Here is a 26034-nt window from a genome sequence, read left to right as displayed (position 1 = left end):
TTTGCTGTGTAGACAAAACATTGTATCGTTTCACCATTTGTAATAAAATATAGAATAGTACCCCCCCGCGCGCTTATACGCATTCACATATTCAACTACAGAGTGCATATTTCTAAATTTCTTTTAAAAGCCAGAAAAAATATGTTTCATTTATGTTGTTTCTGATAGAGTTGCATTGATGTTATTTCCTAGGTTATATTACATTCTGGAATATATATGGCCATGGGAAACGATTTGCTCATTTCTCTAGTGTAAGTACTGATCATTTTTGGTTAAAAAAGTTGTTCCATATTACTAATTCCCACTAGATGGGCCTCTATGCATTTTTATTACTGTGGTGAAGCCACTTAACAGTTTGTTTAAAAAAGGGCAGGGGGAGTAGACCTTTAGGGTTGCTCTGCCCATATCTTACAAAGAGTAAAGATGGATACAATGCACAGATTAAAGGACATTCCCACCACAAAGTTCATACTGACGTTCCTTCTAACCCAGCAGCTGATACTTTGTCACACAACACGTCCATCTTTTTTTCCCTCACTTGCAGTCCAAAGAGAGACCTACAATCACTGACCTGGCAGTCAGCAACAATGATTCCCTCTTGTGCACAGGAGACCAGCAGGGCTCTCTCTGTATCTGGAACATGGTGGACTATGCCATGAATGGGCCGGAGGCCAATCCACCAGCTTGTGAGAGAAACATTTTTTATTCAAAACCAGCATGTTCATGTTCCTTCCAGAGTATACATTCTTACTCCATTGCCCCCTTAATTTGTTATAGTACTCCAGAGCTGGAAAGCGCACAGCTGCTGTGTCACAAGGTAAGCCATGCTGTTGAATACATTGGTCCAGTCCATCACTTTCAATGTGTGTCTTATCATTAGAGCAGTCTTGCCCAACCTGGGGGCCCTCCAGTTGTTTCAAACTGCATCTCCCAGCATTTCTGAGCACTGGCTATGCTGGCTGGGGCTGACGGGAATTGTATTCTAAAATGGGTGGAGGGCTATAAGACATTTTTGTCATGTTGAATGTTGGAGGAGACAGGAGGTGGCACTTCAAAATCAAGGGGTTTAACACTGAGTTTAGATTTGATCTGGAAAACTCTGATTTTAATATTTATATGTGAACCACTTCGGGATTTTATTATATGTAGTGGTATATAAATATAACTAATAATAACTAGTCAATGTGCATATAGCATATATGGACACAGTAGGGCCTAGCTACTCACATCTTTGAATCCCTTCTCATATTACACTGGTGGTGGTGGGAGCTGATGCAGCACAGCTTGTCTTCTAGGGAAACATGGGAATATACATCTATTTTTCCTATGGGGAAGAGCTTCTGTGCAGGAAATAACACACCCAATATATAGATCAGGACATATGATTCCACACATTCAGCTATGTAGTGGGAAGGGGCCATGGCTCAGTGGTAGCGCACCTGCTTTGCATGTAGAAGGTCCCAGGTTCAATCCCTGGCATCTCTAGGTGGGGCTAGAAAAATCCCTGCCTGGAACCCTGTGTCAACAATACTGGGTGACATTTACCAATGGTGTGATTCTGTTTAAGGCAGCTTCCTATGTTCCTATTGAATATATAATCATAGAACCCATGTGAGGGATCATCACACAGGACAATTAAATGCAGCTTGCCCATTCACTAAACATACTTTCTGAATAGGAAAAACATATGGTGTATGAAATGGGCCTTTATGTTCCAGTCTACTTTCCCAGTGACAGCCCTTTAAGCAAACAGCACGTAAATTTTGGTTCTTATTCTAAAGCCCAGATCCTGAACACAGTATGGGAAAGCAAATCCACAGTGATTTCTATGGAAATTAATTCCACACAACACACTGATGAATGGGGTCCCAGTTCCATCATCCTTCCAATATCAAAAAGAACTTGGGTATCAAGATCTTTGTGACAGTAATGGCATACCCTCAGAAGTGTCTGTTTTCAGAACTGTCGTTATAATGAACCAAACCTTCTTTCTTTTTCCATTGGGGTAGTGTCAGCCTTGTGAGTGAACATCAGCTTCTTCTCACCTCATCTTTGGACTGTAGTGTGAAGCTGTGGAGCCTAGAAGGGGAATACATAGGTAAGATTATGGAGGAAATAATTTGATATATGTACTTAGCTAACTCTTGAGCACACTCCGGGAGAGAGCAGACAGAAAGGCCTGGCATGCTATGGTCCATGGGGTCACGAAGACTCGGACACGACTTAACGACTGAACAACACTTACCTAACTAGAGGGAACCGCCAGGTCTGTCTTGATTGCACCCCATTCTCCACCCAGTCATGTTTGGCACAATTTTAGGCACGTTTTATGCAGTTGTAGGACTTATGCACGAATTACGCAGTTGTAGGACTTTTTTCTGTCTAAACGTGCACAGGATTACGTCTTAACTCTGTTTGGAGCTGAAGCACATTCATCTTCTATTCCACTATCATATGGTGGTTCATTCTACGTTACTATAAAAGCTATGACTCTTTTGTAATACAGCAAAGTCATGCGAGTAAAATTTGGATATATTTACAACAGAGAAAAGCTGAAGCAGTCAAACACAGGACTTTCAAACAGGTTTATTTTTATTTTTAAAGGTATGTTTGGTCAAAGAGAACCATGGAACATCAAAGAGAAATCATCTTGGAGACGATCAAATTGTAACATGAGCTCAGAAAATGGCTCCGACTCCAGTGTACAGAGGCCTACAGGAAACTTTGCCACACAGAGGGTATCTAATTCCATGTTGAATGCTGAGGTAGGATTGTTTATTACTATGGTTCCCTAAGAAAGGAGTCTTCAGGTGAAACTGGCTGGTGTTTGGGCCTTTTGGGGTCCCTTGACGCATATAACTTGGCTCATTTGCTTGAGGAATGTGGACTCATTTGCTCTACAGGCATGTTGCTTTTTAGACCGTCCCTTTGTTGCTTTCTGGGCTGCATTGTACAGGTTGAGATACGTCGTTCTCCTTGTGGATGGTTCTCAACTGGAATTATAATCTTTTGGCCTCCTTCTATGGACCTTCTTTATCCCAACATTTCTGGGTTTGCTTAATACTCACTACCAGTATGGACAAAATGCCAAGCATCCATTGTATGATTTCTAGAATTCTAATGAGGCTATAAACATGCATTTCTACATAGACTGGTTGAAAATATAGTATTTATAATGAATTACTAGAAAGTGGTTCCAGGGGATTACATTACTGTGATTGTAGTAGTAATCTTTAGATGTAAAACATGTATCCCATAATTGTGCAATCTGCATATATCTTATATTGAATCGAGTATGTATATGCTAAGCAAGCACTTCTAATAATGGAAATGCATATGATCACTTTTGGTTGACCCTAGATGATGCAAGATACCAGCACTTTGAAAATGGTAAGAGATGATGAAATTACTGAAGAACTGAAGCAAAGGCAGACAGAAAGACTTAAACACAGGTGTGTACAACTTTAGAATTCTTGTATTCACTGTGTAAGTGTCTACCATGGTGCAATAGAACATACTTCACTTTATTAAAAAAGACAGAACTAAGGAACTCAGTTTTTTTTTCTTGAGTGATAAGCCATACTCAATCAAGCATGTCTTTTACCACTCTATAACACATGGTCAACTGTCATTCATCCCAAACAGTATATGTTGTGGAACTTTTTGTTATACATCTATCCCTACCCCCTTCCTTGAGCTGTTTTTCCATATCTTATACTTTAGGAGCGTCCCACAAGATCATATTGGGCGTGATCAGAACATTACCATACAGAACACAGCTTGTCCAGTCCTCCCCCATATCCAGTTGTCCTGAAGTGGTTTGGGGAGAGGAATGTAATTTCCTTCTGGACATGAAAAGTATGCATTTTACTACTGATCAGAAAGAAAGCAATAGCCACGCATTAAAAAAACAGATCACCTTTTATCTTTCAGATCAAAGCAGTACCAATTCAGACCTGTTCAAGCATATGCAAGCAGAATAATGAATGCGTATCACTCTCTTCCATTGTGCGAGTTAGCCTGCGTGTCAGCTGTCTTCCACAAACCAAATCTTGCAGCAGAACTTGATGACCCATTTCAGATGGCAATTTAACAGCTTCTTGGACAGGGTGTGGCAGAAACAGTTTCAAGTAACTTAAGCTACTTTTCTCAAATGTATAATGCGTAAAGATGAGTTTAATAAGCCTTTGCACCGACACATTTTTATGGTCTGAAGCACTTTGATGGCTTTTACAGATCTGCCCAGTCTTCATGGACACCAGTGGCTAATCCCATTGAGTAGAAGGAATATTAAATCACAGTTGCAGACTGAGTTGAAGCCAACAGCAATAAAGAGGTCTCATGTGACCATTACTTGTGGTTCAAGAAGTAGATTTAAATATTTATTATAAAGATTTACACACCACCTCTGGCAACGTGTTGCCACTTAGAGATCAATTGACATATTTGTCAATCTGTGCATGTCACTATGAAGGATTCCCCCATTTACATATACTGTAAATATTTTGCATACTTTAAACAGAATACATGTGCTAAATATAAAACATCTGCTGAACTGACCACTTTGCCAATAGCAGCTACCTAGACTTCAACTTCCTGTTGATGCTGAAGTGCTTTCCTCCATTTCAGACATATTGATTCTTTCTATATCTTGGGTTGTGTTTGTCTAATACAGTCATGAGGAGACTACTGCATTTAGGTACATTTAATGAATTCTGCTTTAGAAAAAACAGAATGGTGTCCTCAAGCAGCACACTTGAGGTCAGCATTCTCAGTTTGCCAGGACAGTACAATTATGCTGTTCTCTGTACAAGTTTATCAGGCTAACACTGACCTAAACATTAAAGTAGCACATGGTGTTTTGTTTGCTTTGTAACTATTGTAATTTAGTAAGCTTCTGTCCTCCAAATACATACTGTTTTATTTTCACAGTAATCCTTTCATTTAAGCAAATGGAGAAAAAGTTTCTATAAAAATGATCTTTGTGATTTCAGACTCAACATACACCCACCCCTCATCGCATGATTTTACACTTCTGAACAGTCATTTAACACTTCTGGCAGCTGACAGCCCAGGGTAAACTTTCTGCTGTGTAGACTCTTCCTTAGCAAGCCTGGAAATAAAATTATCTTGTTTTGAACCATGTGTATATAACTGTGTGGAAGAAAGGAAAGAGCACACTTTTGGGGAAAGATTACTGAACACTGAAATGGCAACACATTCATAAACATGGCAACATAACTCTTTTGAGGGGGGCTTCTACTCTTGAGAATTCAGATTGCAAGTCACAGTCCATTAATCAAATTATTTTTCCTAAGAATCTATTTGCACTATGGAAATGAAGATGGCCAGAAGTCTCATAAAAGGGGTGGGGAGATGAAAAAATTAGTGGCCAAGTGTACAATCCAACTCAAGCAGATGTCCACTACCAATGATAATCAGTCTAAAGCTGCACTAAACTTAAGTGAGAGACATTTAAATGCTAAATCCAACTTTTTGAGGTAAGAGCCATGGATGATGGAAGCAATGACCAAGCAGTTTAACAGGAGCAGGCATTAATGCAGGAGCATGTGACGAAGTGCTATTACTGGTAGGCAATGGGCAGCTCAAGCCATTCTGCTGCCTGAGAAGGACAAGATGGTGCTCCCTCCCATTCCATATACAAAAACTGACTGGACTGGCAGATGAATCTCTCTTCAACACTAATGTTGGGACAATGTTCCCCACTGAATTTGAAGGCAGCAGGCTAACTTAGGGAGCTCAAAGTAGGCCGCAAAGCACACAGCTCTATCCCTGAACAGCTTGCTGCTGCCTCCCAGCATCTGCCACCTGAGGTGACTGCCTCACCCTGCCTAATGTAGGGCCAGCTCTTGTGGGCAATGATATTCTGAAGACTAGCCTACCAAACCCTTAGTGAATGTGAGGAAAAGGAGTTCTAACTGCTAGGAATAAAATTATAATTAAATTACAATGATTCTGAATGAGTTCAAGGGGAGGATCTGAAACATTCTATTAAATTAACTAAGAGACAGACAGACAACTATTTTATAGACGGAGAGCGCAATCCGATAGCTGCTAGACAGCAGCTAGATGGCCATAGGATATGCTGCTTTCCGGGAACAGACCTCGGAGCCCACGCTCCAAGGTAGGTTCCCAGAAAACCTACCCCCCCCTCCCATGCTGCCTCTGAGGTAGTGTGGAACACCCCATCCTCCATGCTCGCAAGAGGAGCACGGAGGGGCTGGAAAAGGGTGCAGCTGGGGGCGTGTTCTGGGGCGGGGAGATCGTAGCTGCCTGTATGACACATCCAATGTGTTGTACAGCAGCCTGATTCCCCGTTCCATGCTCCTGTGGCTAGACAGCTGCAATCGGCTGTCTAGCAGAAAAGACAGGGCAGGAGAAGCGTGGAGGGAACGATCCCCTCCATGCTTCTCCTTCCTTGCTTTGGATAGGCGGTCGCCTCTGAATTCAGAAGCAGCCTCCTATTTTGATAGGATTGCACCCTAAATCTCAACACGAACAAGGAATCTGTGAAACTAAGAATTCTTGGTGCTAGGTGGAGAATCTTTTTGGAAGTCAAGGGTTGGTTTTGAGGAAAGGTGCTGACAGAAAAAGCAGCAGTACAATTATGTTTATGTATTCAGACATTTGCTGAACATGTACACAGAACATGTATACCCGGTGGGAAGTAAAACCAGAGAGCATCAATTAGTTTTTCTGTCACTCAGGTTCAACTACATCTGTACCAGGGGTGATCAGAAAGTAGTTTGCCCTCCATAGGTAGTCTACTGTACAGTTTCTGGTGGACCACTTAGTGCCTCCTGGGAGTCTTGCAAAGGGTTGTAGCCAATGTTAGTCCTATTTAAAGCAGACCCATTGAAATGAATGGGACTTAAATTAGACTAACGTTGGCTACAACCCAATGAGTGCAGGGATAGGTGGAGCTTAATCAGATCCTGCAAGGCACTTCTGTTCTTAGGCAAGAGTTCATACTTCAGATTAGTTAACCCTTAACTGTGAAGAAGTCTGGACTACATACTCTTGCTTAGTAATTTTAACACACAATGGTGGTTCACAGGGATTCCAGTAAACAAAAAAAGTGAGAGCATACCATGCAAAACACGCCATTGTTCCTCATTTACACTACACGCTCTTGTCTTAGGATTTTATTCTCAAAAGCATCCTCTCTATTAGCATCTATTACTGTTGTGATCACTATGCTTATTTTGTCTATCTTTAAGCTTCAATTGAATCATCAGACCTTTTCAATTTCATTGCCATCTAACCCCATTGTTTACATTTCTTCACCTCTACAGCTCTGTGTATATATACACCTGCCTACTAACACTTCATGCATCTGCTGAAGAGGTCCCCAGAGATGAAAGCTTATGCCATAATAAACTTAAGTCTTTAAGGTGCCACAAGACTCTTTGTTGTTTCTTCTCTTAATATTTGAGCAACTCTTTCTTACATTTTTTATGGGTGCCATGCTCATCACTGGATGGATGAGCTATAGGTTTCTACAGCTATAACAGAACTTTCTTGCCCGCTATCATGCTTCGTTCACACTAATATTCCATCTTAAGATATTTTATACAAAGCTCTGTTTAACCAATTCTCAATTTAGTGTCCAGTTAGCATTTGTTTAGAACAGTGGCAGAGAAACTTCTTCCTATGAAGGGCCATTGACCCATGGAAAAAGTTGACTGGGAGCTGTTGCTGATGGTGGGCACAGCCAGAGCTCAAAGTGGGTGAAGTATGCAGCATTGCGGAGACTGCACCCTATGCCACACCACATGAAATTAGGCTGAGGATCACAGGATCCTCACCCCAGGTTTGGAATACGTCATTAAATGGACTTATCACAGCAGATTGCCAAAAGATGAATTCAGCATATAGAATATGCTATTGACATCAACCATTCACCACAGGCTGAAGCAGCTGGAAGTCTGGAAGGAATGGACTTTCACATAACATACAAGTCAAAAGAATGTTGGAAAGCTGCATGACCCAACAGGTGCTTACTTGTGAATTATTCTCCTGTGGGCTATTTGGGATATACTCCAAAACAACAGGATGGTGCACCACTGGTCAGTAGATAAGCAAATTTAAAACAGTAGTGAGAAAAAGGTGACTATTAATCCCTTCTAATAAGTCAGGTTTCCAAGTAACCTACCAGTGTATGAAGACTTGCTGTCTATATTCCACTCTTCCGATAAAATTATTTTTTTGTTTCAGCTGGCCAGGTCTCCCTGCCCATGCCCTGTGACGGTCAGGTTTGAGCATTACCTATAGCGCCACTCCAATATGAACAGGATGTACTGAAGCAATATATTACAATTGGAAGGACAAAGCATAACAGAAACCTGCTTGGGGCCAGAACATTTACCCCAAAGCTGGTGAGAGTTTCAGCTATTGGGTGGTATAGAAATGTAATAAATAAATATAGTGTTCTGTGCTTGCTGAAGAACAGATCCCTGTTTTGGTTGCCTCTGGCGGCAAGTGTCTGCCTGTGGGTGACTTAGGGCTTAGAGTATCTCTGCAGATTCCTTACTTGAGACTACACTTGTTTGGGTCTAGCTCAGCCTTCACAACCTAGTGCCCTCCAGATGTGTTGGACTATAACTCCCAGCAGCCCCCAGCCACACATGGGGAGGGCACCAGGTTGGGGAAGGCCTATCAAGATAGATATCACATATATTTATCCCCAAGTGAAAGGTAGAAATGCTTCCTAGTAAAGCTGTGTGACCTGGTCCCATTTATATATGCCAGCTAGTGCATAGATATTGGTCAAATGAAACAGGGCATCCTCTTCTCTAAGACTTGGGCAAGGGACCATGGATTTAGGTGAATTGTGTGAAGTTCCAAGAGTGATATGAGGGGCCTTTGACACAAAACCCCCACCTCCTTTGAATCAGATGGGGCTCCAGAATCACTTCTTCTTTCTAGATCAACATCCACAGCGAACATGTATTTGTCTAGGTCTGCCAGTGGTGTACACACCTTGGCTTCCTCTCATCACATCAGAGATTCTGCAATGGACTACTCACTTTCCTATCTATATCTTCTGCAAAGAAAATCCACTAGAGGCCCAAGTCTAAATAAGGATCCCAAAGCTAGCTGCTAGCAACTAGGTCTATAGCCTGAAATGATGGATGGCCTCCTCTCATAAGTTTGTGTGATAGAGAGATTAATTAATCTTTTGATAGCTCCTTAAAGTCAGTGATGTACCCTCAGAATATGTCATCTCCCAACAATATCTTCAGTGGCTTTCCTACATAGTACAGATGTTGCTAGGCCTCCTTTTCTGCTGGAAGGAAAGTAAGCTGTGACTTACCTCCATTTTCTGTCGAGTTCCAGCGGAAGGTAATTCCCCATGCGAGGTCTTCAGACTTGTGTAGAAGCATCCTAGCCTGAGAAGAATCTGACTTCTCTTGTTATCAGGGTGTGGGGAGAGAACATCTGGAAACCTCAGAGGAGTGGTGAGGATTACAGCTAACAAAGGTTTTTTTATGCCTTTGGTTCTAGTTCCAGAGAGGCATGCTCATGGACAGGCCAGGTGGAAATCTCTGGTACTCACTGTCCCATCTCTCAAGCCATTCGTTTGAGAATACCAGAAATTCATCTCAGGACTAGAGCTAAAGGTGGCTAGGAGAAGAACACACAGTTCCACACCCACCACATGATCCCTTGTGACAAGCAGGAAATTACTGAGCGGCTGCTTGTCTTCCATTCTACCCTGGAAGAAGCTGGTTAAAGGCCTGAGAAAATAAGCCCAGGCCAAGAATGACTGTCCAAAGTGAAAGCACCTGCTGCAGAAAAGCCTACCACTTACTGTCAAAGCAGAGAACTTGGAGACTGCAGAAGGGGGCAGAGCACACCAAAAGGGAACATCTCTTCCTTTTAAGTCTTAAGTTTAAGAACGTAACACAATTGCTTTGGAGACCCATCACAAAAAAGAGCAAAACATTTAGCAACCTTACGGACATATTGCTATACATTGTACAATGAGGAAAAATCCTGCCTATTACAGTCAGTAATCTGTAATGCTGGGGATTGAGAGGACATACAAAGCAGTACAGAAAATCCTTTTGCAGGCATCCTGGTCTAGAATCACTGACTATATACACACAAATACAAGCAGCAACTGAGCAGTTTGAAATGAACTAATTAAATTTGCATAGTAGCAATGGAGTAAAGAAGACAGACAACTGAATCACTTGCAGGTCTTTCAAAAGGGCAAAGCTCTGCTAACATAACAATAGTAACTTTTAAGCCAAAGACTGGGTTATCCCAAGAAAGGGTGCCATTTCTTCATAATGAGTGCTTTGATGGAAGAACCCACACTTGTCCGTCTTTCAAGACAGTTGAGTTAGTACCTCCTCAGATTGGTTTTCAGACTTATGAACTGTACCTGTAGTATTCGCTTTAGATCAGTGCATTTGGAACATTAGTAGCTTATATGTGCCTTTTGGCTTAGTATTTTAAGGGTGCCAAATATAGCCAGCAAAGGATGCTTAGAACCACCGCTAACAGATTTTGCTACATATTCTGCTTCTTTTCCAAGCACAGACCCCAAAATAGAAGATCATTTGCCAAGCAGAATGGCTGAAGCATTTCAGCAAATACTGACAAAGATAAGATCAATACCAATTTATGACCATTTTGTGTGTGTATTTACTACTTTTAATTGAACGGAGGACATATTTAAAAAACATGCATACGCAGCATTCAGAATGAAGCCAAACCAACTAGGTTAGAGGTAATTAAGAAAAATGAAAACGTGTCTCCCCAGTTTTGGCCTTTAAAATTCCACTAATGTTTCATACTATTACAACTTTAACAGTGTCTCAGCATCAACACAGAATATGATATACAGGACTGTGTGTACATGGAGACCATGAGCTTTATTTTGAGTCATGTTACTAGTCTTATGACAAATAATGCTGCTGGTATGAGCTCCTTTCAAGCTTTAGATGCTTTGTCTACAAGGTTTTTACAAGTTTTCATGGTACATCAACAAGATGAACTAGTTTGCCAGCTAACCTCTATTTTAATATTTAAATCAGAACAGTACAACAACTACAAAAAGATCAGTGCTTCAAGTGGCAATGTTTAAGCCACATCAAATCCAATATCTTCCAAAATAAAGATGCAAAAATCTACACTTCAGCATCAATAGTGCAATACAGTGGCCTTTCCTGAATAAAGGAGCAGAGGCTTACCCACAATAAAAGCTTTAAATAAGGTAGATTGTTGTCATTTATATGTATCAAATCTGCCTGTTTGATATAAAATATATCGGGAAAGCTTAAACTGACTTTTACAATCTACATTCAACTAAAGCTCCACACAAGCGGCATCAATGGAATGAACAATGGGAATGCACTCAACAGAGAAACACTTTCAAACCTACTGCAAAGAACAAAGGACAGAAAGTTGACTAAGTAACTGAACATCTGTAGTGTGAATCAGACATAAAGAAAGATGGACCCTCAGATTACTTGCACTGTTTTTAATGGACTGAAAGAAATGTAAAACCTAGTCCACATCCATTTCTTCAGATGATTTAGGCTGCTGGCAAGTGTCCTCTGATTTTGTGTCAGCACCGCTCTGTCCATTCATTGGTCCATTGTGTTCATTATTAGATTTTGCCTGACCTTCAGAGAGTGGCTCTGCCTTGGGTTTAGGCTTGTAAATAATAGGGTTACATAAACTGTCCAGTTCCTGTTAGAATTAAGAGAAAAAAAGTTATGATAAATCAGTGAGAAATGAGAACACAGTGGCGCATTAAATTGGTTATGGTGTAGTATTTGGAAGGTAAACCTGGGGATAATTATTTGACCAGAGATTTACCCATGATTGGAAGACTGTGGTATAGAGCAGCTATATATAAGTCGGCTTGAAGAGCCTTCAATAATGGAAACTGACTCAAATCTTGATTGCTAAATTACTGTTCAATGATCAAGCTTTGCATGAAGTATGACAAATGGCTTCTACTGTATTTAAGGGCACACAGGAAACTTCTCCTTGGTTATCCACACAGGTAAGAATTCTCCATTGTTTGGTGGGAATCTGTTTACTGCTATCTACATTTTCATCTTATTCCCCTATGTTCCTTGTGGACCATTCTTCTGAAAATGAAAGACAGCAAAGAAGTGGTTCCAAGTAAGAAAATGGCGAGGTCTCAGAAGGATAGGTGCAGCAGTTCTCTTCCCTCCCCATGATTTTTTTGGGCAATTTGACTGAAAATGGCACATGTCATAGAGGTTTTGCCAGGCAAGAAACCTACAAAGTTGCAGAAGAATAGATGCAGGGGCTAGGGTGTTATGATAGAAATGTATCTTGTTCCCTACTACTACTCACAATACGAATTTGTTTCTCGGTCTATCCATGCTTATTTTTCCATTAACACAATTTTACTCACAGAAATGTTCTAGATTATTTACCTTGGATTTTGCTATTATTTCTGCCACTTTCACAACAGGATCCTGTGTCAGACTCAGCCTGTTCTGTGCATTCATTTTTGAATTCAACCAATTCATAGCCTCACTGGTACACTTTTCAACTTTTTCCATGTCAGCAGGATCAATGTGATCATATTTTTCATCCTAGGAAGAAAAACATTTTGATTCAGAATTCAGCAAGGTAATGAACACACAGACACAACAATTATTAAGGAAGCCTAACTATGGTTGAATTGACAAACTGTGGTTTGCTGTTAGCAAATAAATCAGAAAATCATAGTTTGAAGTGTCTCAGGATAACCTCCTCCACTGAGGGAAATTCTGCATTGACAATGTAAACTCCCTGAATTCATCTGCAACATCCTTGCTTATCTGCAACTCTTTCAAAACAGTCTCATACTCCCGTTAGTAAATAATCTTGCTGATAAACTCACCTGTGTTTGGTCAGACATCAATTAAATAAACTAGCTCAGCAGAGGGGGAAAACAATTTTCATTACATGTTCCGTATCACCTAATTCTGAGAAAACATTACACTCTTTCTTTAAATCTGATCAGAGATGGTATAAAGAAATGTGCTTACAGGAATGTTAGATTAACAGACCTTGTACTAAAGGAGTATTTGTGGTAGAACTAGACAGTTTAAGATGATGCCATACTGTGCCCGATAAATCAACAGTTTCAGACATACACACATACCATTTGATGACTCATGTCTACATGTACAAACTATCTCCATTATTAAAGGAAGTATTTGCATGCCTGTGCAAATGTAGCCAAAAATGTAGCCATCCGTAAGAGGGTGTTATCAGGGTAACCTCAAAGTTTGCAGGGATACTATTATTTTTAGAAAACTTGTTAAATCATGCAGAGCTCTACGCAGTACAATTAAAATGACCCTGTAAATTCTGGTCTTCTTATTTAGTCTGCAATCATATACATGCTTACCTAGGAGTAAGTCCTATTAAAGTCAATGGGATTTACTTCTGAATGGATATGCATAGGATTGCACTGTTAGAAACATGCAATGTCTTGGGTCCTACCTTATTTTTGTATCCTTCTACAGCTTTCATAAGCAGCTGGAGTTTCTTTCCCAAATCATGTAAAGCTTTTGGCCTCTCCTCATGTTCCATGTACCTATCTTGAATAGGACCACCAAATTTCTACAAACATAAGAAACAGATATTGATATATAATACAATTATTCACTAAAAACTGGAGAAAACCTGGATAAAGACACTATGGGTTGGATCCAGACAGGTCAACTAAATGAAATCCCATTGATTTCAATGAGTCTACTCTACATATTACTAAGTCTGCATCCAACCTCATATTTTTATTTTTATTCAATTTATTATATTTATGAATGTTAGAGTAATTAAGCAGAAGTGCTTGTAAAATTACTGACATAGGAATACAAGCATGGCACTATCGGGAAGCAAAAGGACTAGTTACCTTGCTGAGGAAGCCAGAAAAGTGGATCACATACCAGCAAGCCTGTATTTCAGCTGTACTTAGAAATGCTGGCGACAAGCCACCCTGCAACTCTATTCAGTTCATCCCTGTGACTGATGCAGGAAATCCAGTGCTAGAGCATCCCCAACAGATGGCTGCTGGCTCCCACCAACCTCAGTTTGGAACAGTGCTACTCTGACCTCCGTGGTAGAAAGGCAGGATACAAATATCATGAAAATGATAAGGCACCTAAAGAACAGATCTGGTCCTTTGTGGGAGTAACCCGGAAGACAATTCTGTTAAGTGGACTGGTGGGGCGGTGGTGGGAGTTGCCCGGGTTCCTCCTAGAGAGCACACCACAAACTGAAGGATGCTTCAGTTTTGATGTGGGAAAGAGCCAAAAGGGTACAATGTATGGATTATTCCCAAGGGATGGATGCTAGAACACCCAGAAGAAGGGTTGTGATGGATCACACCAATCTAGTCCAGCATTCTGTTGCACAGTGATCAACCAGATGCCTACAGGAAGCCCACAAGAGTGGGATGAGTGCAACAGCACCTCCCTACTCATGTTCTCCAGAAGCCAGTATTAATAGGCATACTGCCTCTGATACTGGAGGAAATATATAGGCACCCTGACTAGAAAATATTGATAGCTGTATCCTACATGAATTTGTCTAATCCTCTTTTAAAGCTGCCGAAATTGGTGGCCATCACTACATCTTGTGGTTGCAAATACCATAGTTTTAACTATGTGCTGTGTGAAGTGGTACTTCCACCATTCAGCTTCACAGGATGACCCCAGGTTCTAGTACAATGAGAAAGGGAGAGAAAAACCTAAGGACTGGTAGGAGGCATACAAAAGCGCACGCGCGCACACACACGCACTTACCAGGGCAGGGAGTATTTCATGCAGCCTGCTGCAGCCCAGAGATTCAGTAGCAGAGCAACAGCTTGAGTATTTGAGGGTGGATGTTGGTAGGGAGGCTTGTTAACACCTTTGTGTACATTCCCTAGTGCCTCTTGCATCTTCTACCAGGAGCCACAATAAACATCAGAAGATCAAGTGAGAAAGTCCTGTCCTATGAAGGACTAACTTCCTGATTATGATTTATGTGTATGGGATGGACAGTTAGTTTTATGTTGGAAGGTGGACAACTCTAAGGAAGTTTCTGATGTCTGTACTTAAGACAACCTGAAGCCACTTGCAGTACTTGTAGCTACTTAATTTAATCTACTTTAAGAAGAAATAAATAGATTTGTGACACCTTGAAACTGTAGTTTCTGGTGAGATTTCAGTGGTTTTTGTTTAGGGACTGCAATACCATCAAGTCCATGTCTCCAGGGAGGAGAGTTTACAATTAAGGACAGTGCGGACAGGCTATTCAAGTGTTACATATCTAGGAGTGCAGGTCTTACTTTCATTTCCTGAAGTTTTTCCACATACACATGCTTTGGTTGGTCTTCTCCATCTTCATAAAGCCAGTTTTCTGTATCCTCCAACATTAAAGTTATCTTCCTTGAATCCTAGAAAAAGCAGTAGAAAATGCTAAAGTAGTACATCAAGCCTTGTTGTTTTGAATTAGTGAAAACAACAGTAGGTGGCTATGTGAGAATGTCTTCTACTACTATTTATAGTACTATAGAGTAATTAAATTGTAACAAAGACACATATTATAAGAAATTCTGAGTTCTGCATTGGTTCATAAGGAAGGGGAAAATGGCAGCAGCAGTGGTAGGGACTGCAGTGCCAGAAACAGGACTTCAAACTATCATCCATATTAAAAAGTGAGCTGCCAACTGCCAATTGTCTCATGCATTCTTGCTAAGGTATAGAAACAGGTAGAAGAAATAGAGTTTTTCTTATTACAATTACTTCAAGGACATCATATTCTTGCTTTAAGGTTGTACTTTCTGCATAAAGATTGACAGTTTGTCTAACCCAGCCAGAGACTGAAGGACAGAGCAAGGTATAAAGCTAAGTAAATTAAGTCTAATGGTTAATTAGTCAAGCAATGTAGCAAGGCTATAATTCCATTTAAGCTTCTCTCTCAGAAATACCTGGCTAATTCAGTTAAGTGCTGTAGCACAGTTAAAATTTAGTACACTTAAATCAATACTTATGTAGAAGGAGACACACCAGTGTATTTTTCCTTGCCAATACACACATGAATTGTGACAAATGCAGTGATTAAAAACAACACCACTGTTATGTGTAACAGACAGAAGTACAATAATATGAAATGGAAATATCAGTGAAAAGGAAACCATAAATTTTAAAAAACATTGAAAATGTCGTAAACAACTAAACTGACAGGGCAAATTTTAAATTGACAGGATTGAGAGTTAAAGGCACACTAATTTGTTTTATGAGGTTGCTTTGGTTCTGGTGTTATAATATGAAATGGAAGAGAAAATACTGAAGATGCCCTTTCCTTCTAAAAATGAATGATAATGTGCTGATTCCAAGTTATCTTAGACTCCCTTCAATATTTCAAAAAGTCACCTTTAAGTGGTATTTATTTATGAAAAGTATTTTAACCCAGCAGCCTTCATCCGAAGATACCAGGGCAGTAAATAAAAATGTAACAACCCAAATACGTCACAAATATAATAAAAGCACACACATAAAACATTATAATAAAAACAAATCAAGAGGAATGAAAAGCAGCCTAAACTAAGCTAAAAACAACATCATACTTTTAAATGCCTGGGTAAATTAGTAAGCTTTAACTTGACACTACAATTATTGCAGCGACGGTACAAGTCTAACTTCAATGGGGAGAGCATTCCAGCAACAAGGTGCCACCAGAGAAGGCCCTCTGCCTAGTTCCTATATGACAAGATTCCCCTGGCAAAGGAAGCCAGAGAAGAGCCTCCTCGGAAGATTTTAAGACACAGGCAAGTTGGTATAGGGAGGTATACTCCTTTGGGTATTTGGGCCTCAAGTCATTTAGGGCTTTAAAGGTAAGCACCAGTACCTTGAATTCGGTTTGGAATCAAATAGTAATACACTCCCAATACCCATTTAACAGCACAGCTACTGGTGAGGCTGGAAGCTGAAACGTTTAGCTTAAAATATTTTTGAATACTTTGTTGTTAGTCTATCTTTCTTATACATTTTACCGTAAGACTGATTGCATCCACGGTGGATCCACAGCCTCCTTGTTGCTTTGCTGTTGTGCCGCTTTACACCAACCTCTCTCCCTCTAATTTATGTACTGCATTTTTATCCTGCTTTTCAGACAATTATTACCTTCCAAAGCAGCTCACATCAATATGAGAAAGAGAGAGAGAAACAGACAGACAGGGGACTAACTTGTCCCACTGATTTCGATGGGTTTATTTCATGGACATCAAACCCCTTTCAGCCAGACGGCCAAATACAGTTTTGGAGGAGCTCTTGGGGGCTGCCTTCCAGTGGCTAGCAGAGCTGAAGGCAAAGGGGGGGGGGATACCAACATATTTTAGCTTAGAGCTCTTAGTGCCAGTAACAAAAGACATAGGAGCAGCATTTCTGCCTTTTAGATTGGAAGAAGACGTGCAAAAGCTGGCCAACCACCAAATTGATTGTTGGTTGGAGGAAAGGGGCTGGGGCCTGGGGAATGGTGGGGCCTTCTGGGGAACCCGCCAGATTGGGACCCCAGGTGGGCCAGATTTGGCCCACGGGCCTGAGGTTCAACACCCCCAGTTTACTCTAAGTATGACTAACTCTGGAGCCAACCCACTGTACTTGTCCTACTCCAGCAGTCTTCCTTTCATTTCAATACTGCTGCTAACTGAACAGATTCCCCTTCTTATAAATGTATGAGAGTTCTTACATCTTCAGTGATGAATTTTTCATAGACCCCACATAGCTTGTCCCTCAGATCATACACGTATTCTTCAACAGCATTTTTGGCATCATTTTTTTCCTTCTCCAACTTGTCTTGCATCATCATCTTCCCCTGTAAGGACACCAAATTATTAGGAACAGTTTAAATCTTGCATGTGGTATTAGGTTAATTTTTTTGGAAATCTTCCACAGACCATTGGAGTTTCTGACTTGAACCAACACCACTGTCATGTGCTCTACACTTGGCAAGCAAACTTATTATATTCAAATCTACCTATTTGTAAGAGGATTTACAATTCATAATGACAACCCTGTTTCTTGTCATTCTTTTATTTAACCTAGGATTGAGGCAACCATAACCACATACATGAAATCAGAATAGTTCTGTGTTCCTTACCTCATTTTCAATGTAGCAATTAATAAGGTCCTGTCCCACTTGTCTGTATAGGTTGACCTGGATAGGTAGATCAATACTCTTGATCTTTGCTTTAGCTTTGCCAGATTGATTTGTGTCAAGCTTGTCTCCTGAAGCAGTCTGCAGAATGATACATGGAACTGTCAACATTCAGAAAACTTGAGCCCAGTAAACATAAATGTAGCGTCACCTCATGCAACACTTTTTGCATTACTGTAATTTCTGCACACTGTGCTGTATTACTAATACGCTTTGCAATTTTAAACAGCCACCAGTCTGTTTTTAATTCTTGACTGATTCAATTTCTTGCTCATTTTAAAATGAAAGATTTCCAAAAAGGATAACATTGCTATTTAGTGTCTGCAGATGTTACAGGTCAAGCAAGGAGGCTACTTCAAGCATTGCTTGAAAAAAAATCCACTCAGAAGTGCTTTAGATTAGTCGCCAAAGAATAGCCAGCACATCAGTTTCTATAGGGGCTGTGTAAGGCAATCTTAGTTCCCTATATCACAGGATCAACATGAAGCCTATTAGCCCTTGAATGTGCATTTAGTGAAAATGCCACGATATCAAAACTCATGCCTATATTTAAGCAAGTATTTTCTTAGAACACTACAAGAGTATTTTTCTAATTCTTCTTAGCAATATCAGAAGACAGTCGACCCTATCCTAAGATCTGAGGTCTTTAAGCCTGTCTTTGTTATTTCATACTGACCTTTCCTTCAGCTCCTATGTGATCAACTTCCTCATCTGCTTGATTCTGTTCGGTTTGGTTCTTGTGATTGCCATCATCTTGATCAACCTGCATTTTATCCTATAAAAAGAAAAAAATTAACTCCACACTAAACTTTACGGGAAGATTTCTTATTCTAGTCAGCTATGCAGCAGCTTTTCAATCAAAAAGAATCACAAAAAAATAATGAAAGCACTGTATCTAAATCAGGAGTGCAGAATCTTAGGCCTGGGAAGTTCAATCTCAGGCCTCCAGGTCTCCCAATCTAGGCCTCTAGGGGTCCCCAGAAGGCCATGACCCCTTCCCCTGGCCGTACCCCCTTTCTCCCAGCTGCTGATCGCTTGGTGGTTTCCTGGCTTTTGTACAGTTTTTCCCATTCTAAAAGACTGAAATGCCTCTCCTAAGGCTTAAGTATTGGCACGAAGAGATTCAGCTAAACTATGCTGGTATGGAGGGGGATGGGGGTTTGCTCTCCCCTTTTGCACTTGGCCCCTGCCCACCACTAGAATGAGGCCCCTGAAAGCTTCTCTGAAATGGAATTTGGCCCTTGGGCTAAAAGAAGTTCTGCACCCCTGATCTAAATAGTGCTTCTGCACTTGAGGCACACCAATTTCTTTCTCTTTTAGAACATCTGAATTATGACAAGATCAGTTAAGGTTTTTCAAGCCTTACTTCCTTCAGCAAAGTTTTAAAAGGAAAGGATGTTCCAGATCACTAGTTCTCAAGTGGAGAGCAAGTAATCATACTTTTGAAATACTGGAAGATACTATGGAAAAGGACAAGGGGATGGAGCCAACTAACCCCAAGAGAAGGCAAACACTAGGTCCACCATTTGTTTATATTATATTGGATTTAATTGTATATATTATAAACACAATGTTAATGACAGATTAGAAATAATTTGACCTTGTCAGCATAAAAATGTTGCAACAATATCAAAGGAGCCTTTAAAAATGCAATCCAGAAAAACACAATATGCAACTGGGGAAGGTTTCCTCTAGCGTATTAAAAGAAAATGCTAGAGTAGAACAATGTTGGGGACTTGAGCTCAACTCCAGTGGTAAGCAGGAGAAAAGCAGTAAAACAAATGCTGTATATAACCCATAGTTGAAAGTAGGCCCACAAGCTAGTGGCCTAATGCTACCAAGTTCACAAAGTAATACAGAATCAGGAGAACTGAGGGAGAATGTTGTATTCCTCCTGCATGTAAGATTCCAGCGCTTAATCAGAAATGTAGCCAAATAGTTTTGACTGGTTTTAGTAATTTTGCATGTTCACACTGGCACCAACAACATACTTAGTGTAATATCTAGTCATAAGAAGTCAACCATCAGCTGGACTAGAAACATTTTTTTGCTAAAAATGTACAGTACCAAATCACATATCCAAATTACATCTTAGCATATTCAGATCTGAAGATCACATTAATAACTAAATTAAAATATACAAAGACTAACAATATTCTACTTCTAAAATGCATAGCTATTGCAAAATTCTGAAAACCTTCCTTTTCTAAAATTGTTACTTTCATCTATCTCCTATTGTTTACTCAGAAAAGGAATATAGAGTGGGGGGGATCTTTGCTACCTTAAGCCTACTTAATGCTATGTGTATGACAAACCTCATCCTCAGAGTCGAGGGATTCATCCTCAATTATGAAAGGTAATTGCCAACAAGGACCATGATAAAAACAGAAGATAATTAGTAGATGTTCCATGGGAAACAAGGCTTAGGCATTAAACATTGTTACTTTTGTACAGAGCAAAGTATTTTTTTGCTCCTTAGTATTCTACAGCGAGGACATCTTAAGTAATTTTTATATTTACAGTAGGCTAAAAAAAAAAAAATCAATCTTTTCACATATTCAAGGTACTTTCATGCCTTAAAGAGAGACATGCTAGCATGAACAGCTCAGCTTCATTAAGAATTTTTTTTTTAATACACTGTTTAAAAACCTAATATTTATGGAAATTTAAATGTGCAAGTTCAAGAGACATTGTAGAAATTTACAAGTGGAAATTTGGGGAAACGAATTTATTCCAAACAGAGTACCAATATAAATGACTTGGGGTTCATTTGTTTTTAAATCAGGACATTCCTGCTTTACTGCGGGCAACATTTCTTTTGAGTGAGATTGTCAAAGGAACAGAAAAATATTAGAGGCCCCAGAAGCAGCTTGTATTAGTGCTGGTGAGCCCAGAGTTACGAGCCATGGATAGTTTTATGAAGAAAAAAAAGAAGAATCAAGAGAAAGCAGAAACCAGAAATTTAGTTAACAATGGCTAGAGAAAAAGTTGAAGGGAGCAAGATCATGAAGTTATACAAATGGACTTTGCTTACCTGTAACTGTAGTTCTTCAAGTAGTCATCTGTGCATTCGCACACATGGGCTCTGTGCCTGTGTGGAGCCTCGTTCAGGATCATTCTCTAGCTGAGGAAAACATTTTTGGCAGGAACCCTCCCCCACAGTCCACTGAACATATCCCAGCAGGTTTCCGCCTGTTCCCTCAGTTCCTTGAGACCAACTGATGGCCCTGTTACTGAGGAAACTGCCTCACTTCAACATCAACAACAATAGTGACATCGACACCAAAGTGCGGATGGTGGGTGGGTTGTGTGAATGCACAGATGACCACTTGAAGAACTACAGTTACAGGTAAACAACCTGCATCTCTTCTTTATGGTTTCTGTGCATCAAGCTAGCTTACCAGAGGAGGGTAGGAGCATTGTCGTTTCCTATTGGAGGATCGGTGACAGGACTGCATGGCCAAAACTGCAATCCCCTCTCTGAACATCCAGCCTATAGCGGGAGATGAAGGTTGATGGCCTCGACCATGTCACAGCTCTACTCAGGTCCAGTATTGACACTCCCTGACTGTAAGCCGTGGAAGTGGACATGCTTCCAGTGGAATGAGCCTTGATGTGACCCTCGAGTTCCAATCCCGCAATTTCAAAGGCCAACTTTATGGTATGCACAATCCAAGATGCAAACCTCTGAGAGGAAATCTGTAATTCTTTTTTAGGGCCTCCGTAGCAAATAAAAGGTCTTTGGGATTCATGAAAGGGTTCCGTCCTAGACTTGTAGAATGCCAGCTCCCGATGTACATCCAAAGTATGGAGCATTATTTCTAGATGAGAGGACGGCACCGGAAAAAAAGTGGGAAGAACAATATCCTGATTTACATGAAAATCAGACACAACCTTCAGTAGGAAGGAAGAGTCAGTTCTGAACACCCCCTTGTCCTTACGAAAAATAAGGTTTGCCTTGCTATACAAAGGGCACATAGTTCACTCGCCCTTCGTGCAGTAGTTATGGCTACTAAGAACGCCACCTTCCAAGACAGAAGCTGAAGACTGAACTTAGCCAATGGCTCAAACGATTTCAACATCAGGATCTTCAGCACAATGGAGAAACTCCAGTCTGGGACGAAAACTCAAGATGGAGGAGCTAAATTTTTCAGCCCTCGTAATAATTGTTGCATCATTGTATGTGAAAACATAATGAAGCCATCCGTAGGAGGATGCACTGCTGAAATAGCAGCTAAGTAAATTCTAATAGAAGTAAGCTTCAATCCTCTTTGGAAGTGACCATGAAGAAAGGTAAGTATAGTTGGTAACGGTGTCGAATAGAGATCAAAGCCTTGAGAAGAACCAAATGTGGAGACACTCTTCCATTTACTATCATACGCCCGTCTTATAGACAGTTTGAGGGCCACATTCAACACCATTTGAACCTCCATGGACAAGCCCACTATGTCAACTGAAGTCTCCATTCCATGAGACGGAGGGTGTAGAGATCTGGATGATGGATGCGGCCGTGATCCTTGGTCAATAGTGTTGGTACTGATGACAGCCATAAGTATAACATGTTCGCCAGATTGAGCAGGGAAGCAAACCACAGTTGTCTTGGCCACCACGGCGTTATCAGGATAGTTTGTGTTGTCCATCTGAACCTTCTGCAGCATCCTGGAAATCAGAGGGAATGGGGCAAACATGTAGAACAGACAAGGGAACCTGAACAGCATCCCCTAGTGATCTCTCTCCCATACCTCCTCTAGGGCAAAATTTGTCGCATACTGTGTTTTGAGTTGTAGCAAGAAGATCCATTTGTGGTTCCCCCCATTTCCAGAAGAGTGAGCTGAGAAGGGGATGAGACAGCTGCCACTTGTGGGACATCCGATAAGATCTTTTTAGAGTCTGCCAGGTCGCTGTCCTTCCCTGGTATGTGAAGGGCTGTGAGTGTGATTCCCCTTTCGATTGTCCGCTAGAGAAGTTCGACAGTCATGTCCACTAGAGTTGGGGAATAAGTACCTCCCTGCTTGTTCAGATACCACAACACCGTGGTGTTGTCCATTAGTACCTGGACATGCCTGTGAGAAAGGTGAGTTTTGAAAAGCCTGGAACACTTTTATCACTGCCAAGAGTTCCAGTGCGTTGATATGCAGTGCCCTGTTCTGTCTCTGCCAGAAAGCCTGAATCTGAAGAGACCCGCAATGGGCTCCCCATCCTAGTCGAGATGCATCGGTCACCAAGATATGAGATGGTGGTATTGGTGTGAATGGTATTCCCACTGTAAGACTTCTGGGTTGCGTCCACCAAGTCAAGCTGTTTACTACCTCGTCTGGCAGCACTAAGTGTACTCTGCAGGCATTGGCCTCGAGATCGAAAGTTTTCAGAAACCAGCTGTGCAGGCACCTTATACAGAGTCTTGCCCAAGCTACAACATTATACTGTAGATGCCATCAGACCCAGAAGCCTCTGGATTCGAAAGGCCGTCGTCTTGTGGCAACACGAAATCTCATGAGCCAACTCCATTACAGTCTGACATCTGTCCTGTGGCAAGAAAGCCCTCGTGGTCATTGCATCCAACACAGCAACCGATTTATTATTATTTATTACATTTCTATACTGTCCAATAGCCGGAGCTCTCTGGGCGGTTTACAAGATTAAAAACATTAAAAATACAATATACAGAGATTAAAAACCATTTACATAAAAAACACATGAACAGGCAATATACACACAAAAAACATATATTTAAAATAACTTCAAACAACAATTTCAAAAACAAACAACCATAACCATAAGACATTCCAGGATTGATTAAACACTTACCATATACTGCCAAATGCCTGGGAGAAGAGAAAGGTCTTAAGCCAATGCCGAAAAGATAACAATGCTGGCGCCAGGCAGGCCTCGTCAGGAAGATCATTCCATAATTTGGGGGCCACCACTGAAAAGGCCCTCTCCTTGTCACCGTCTTCCAGGTTTCCCTAGGTGTAGGCAGCCGGAGGAGGGCCTTAGATGTTGAGCATAGTATATGGGTAGGTTCATGTTGGAAGAGGCGGTCCATCAGGTATTGTGGTCCCAAGCTGTGTAAGGCTTTATAGGTTAAAACCAGCACCTTGAATCGGGCTCGGAAACATACAGGCAGCCAGTGCAAGCGGGCCAGAGTCGGTCTTATATGTTCGGACCTTCTGGTCCCTGTTATCAATCTGGCCGCTGCATTTTGCACGAGCTGCTGTTTCTGAACCGTCTTCAAAGGCAGCCCCACATAGAGTGCATTGCAGTAATCTAACTTGGAGATTACCAGAGCAGAGAAAACTGAAGCCAGGTTATCCCTGTCCAGATAGGGGCGCAGCTGGGCCACCAACCAAAGTTGGTAGAAGGCACTCCATGCCACTGAGGCCACCTGAGCCTCAAGTGATAAAGATGGCTCAAGGAGAACCCCCAAGCTACGAACCTGCTCCTTCAGGGGGAGTGCAACCCCATCCAGAACAGGTTGAGCGCCCTCCATCCGGTCAGAAGAACCACTCATCAATAGCATCCCAGTCTTGTCTGGACTGAGTTTCAGTTTATTAGCCCGATGAAGGGGATCACCTGAGAGGGTTCCAATCTGGACTTTTCTTTATTATCAGTCCCAACAAATCCAATAGGTTCCTGACGAATAGAACTGCTTGAGTAAGAGGATGTTTTGATGGCACCACTATTAACCAGTTGTCTAAGTACGGGTATATCTTGATGCCTCGAGCATGAATGTATGCACAAACCACTACCATACATTTGGTGAAGACACGCAGCGCGGTAGCCAAGCTGAAAGGGAGAACGGTGAACTAGAACATTTGATCTCTGATCACAAAACAAAGGTATTTCTGATAATCTTCCCTGATGGCAATGTGGAAGTAGGCATCTTTGAGGTCTACCAAGGCAAACCATACACATTGACAAAGAAGAGGGATAACAGTGGCTAAAGTAGTCGTTTGGAATTTCTTTGTCCTGATGAGTACATTGAGGTCTCCAAGTTCCAGAATGGGGCGAAGTCTTCCATCTCTTTTCAGTACTAGAAAGTAACGGGGAAAAAATCCGATCTCTGCATGGTAAGGTATGACTCTCTTGATAGCTCCTTTCGCTAAAAGCGTAGTTGTCCCTAAAATTAAGAGCCTCCGAAGGTGGTGTGAGGCGGATGGTACCGAGGAAAGGGAGGACTTCAAATTCCAAATGGTATCCAGATTGGATGATGTCAAGGACCCATATGTCCGATGTTTTGGCCTTCCAATTTGTTAGGAAATGGCATAGGCGGGAGACGAAAATGGGACAAAGGAGATCGTGGCAGGTATGGCATCTGGTTAAGTCAAAGTTGCCGTTTAGAGGAATTGTCCCCCTTGGAAAGTGACTGGAACGTGATTGACAAAAATGATTACCAGGGAGTTGCTTTCTCGGGGTCTTATCCTGATATTGGTGCGGCTGCTGGAACTGCTGTTGCCTATACCACCTCCTCCTCTGTCTAAATGGCTGTTGGTGGTACTGCTGCAAATTTCCCATTTTTTTTTTTGCAGTATTTTTTGCCTTCTGAATGGCATCCATTGCCTCATCGGTTTTGGAATTAAAGAGGCCTTCCCTGTCAAATGGGAGATCCTCTATTTGCGATCAAGCCTCCGGTGTCAGGCCTGCTGACCTGAGCCAAGCGTGTATGTGAAAGGCTACCACCCCCACCATCAACTTTGCATTGCAGTCAGCCTGGTGACACGTCATATTGATCTGTTGCCAAGATATCTTTACTGCTTCTGTTGGTCTTGTGGAAGGTAGTCATATAAAGACACAAGCTTTTCCCATAACAAAAGTTGATATCGC

At 41.2% G+C, this 26034-nt stretch overlaps 2 protein-coding genes across 3 annotated transcripts in view; one reads left to right on the top strand and one right to left on the bottom strand.

The window, feature by feature from the left end:
* Positions 1-514: 514 nt before the first annotated feature.
* LOC146343875 (uncharacterized) lies at positions 515-5138 on the top strand. Its single transcript, XM_084856000.1, has 6 exons — positions 515-686; positions 778-817; positions 2010-2098; positions 2605-2765; positions 3361-3452; positions 3934-5138. The coding sequence occupies exons 1-6, from the start codon at positions 641-643 to the stop codon at positions 4091-4093; spliced, it is 588 nt and encodes a 195-aa protein (XP_084712126.1). The 5' UTR covers positions 515-640; the 3' UTR covers positions 4094-5138.
* Positions 5139-11030: 5892 nt separating this feature from the next.
* The window catches only part of HSPA4L (heat shock protein family A (Hsp70) member 4 like), a 47075-nt gene continuing 32071 nt past the window's right edge, over positions 11031-26034 (bottom strand). Inside the window, exons 13-20 of one of the 2 annotated variants that reach the window (XM_084855998.1) lie at positions 20526-20552; positions 18887-18985; positions 18154-18291; positions 17743-17868; positions 15341-15448; positions 13510-13629; positions 12450-12611; positions 11031-11727 (exon numbers count right to left, since the gene is read on the bottom strand). In XM_084855998.1, coding sequence (XP_084712124.1) covers positions 11542-11727; positions 12450-12611; positions 13510-13629; positions 15341-15448; positions 17743-17868; positions 18154-18291; positions 18887-18985; positions 20526-20552 — 966 coding nt within the window. In that variant the 3' untranslated portion in view covers positions 11031-11541. The remainder of the gene's footprint in view (positions 11728-12449; positions 12612-13509; positions 13630-15340; positions 15449-17742; positions 17869-18153; positions 18292-18886; positions 18986-20525; positions 20553-26034) is intronic. The other variant, XM_084855999.1, reaches the window with a different exon arrangement.

This window comes from Heloderma suspectum, chromosome 5 (genome assembly GCF_057233095.1).
Source record: "Heloderma suspectum isolate Gila_16-S chromosome 5, 16-S_ref, whole genome shotgun sequence".
Taxonomy (NCBI): domain Eukaryota; kingdom Metazoa; phylum Chordata; class Lepidosauria; order Squamata; family Helodermatidae; genus Heloderma; species Heloderma suspectum.
This window is presented reverse-complemented; position numbering and strand designations above follow the sequence as displayed.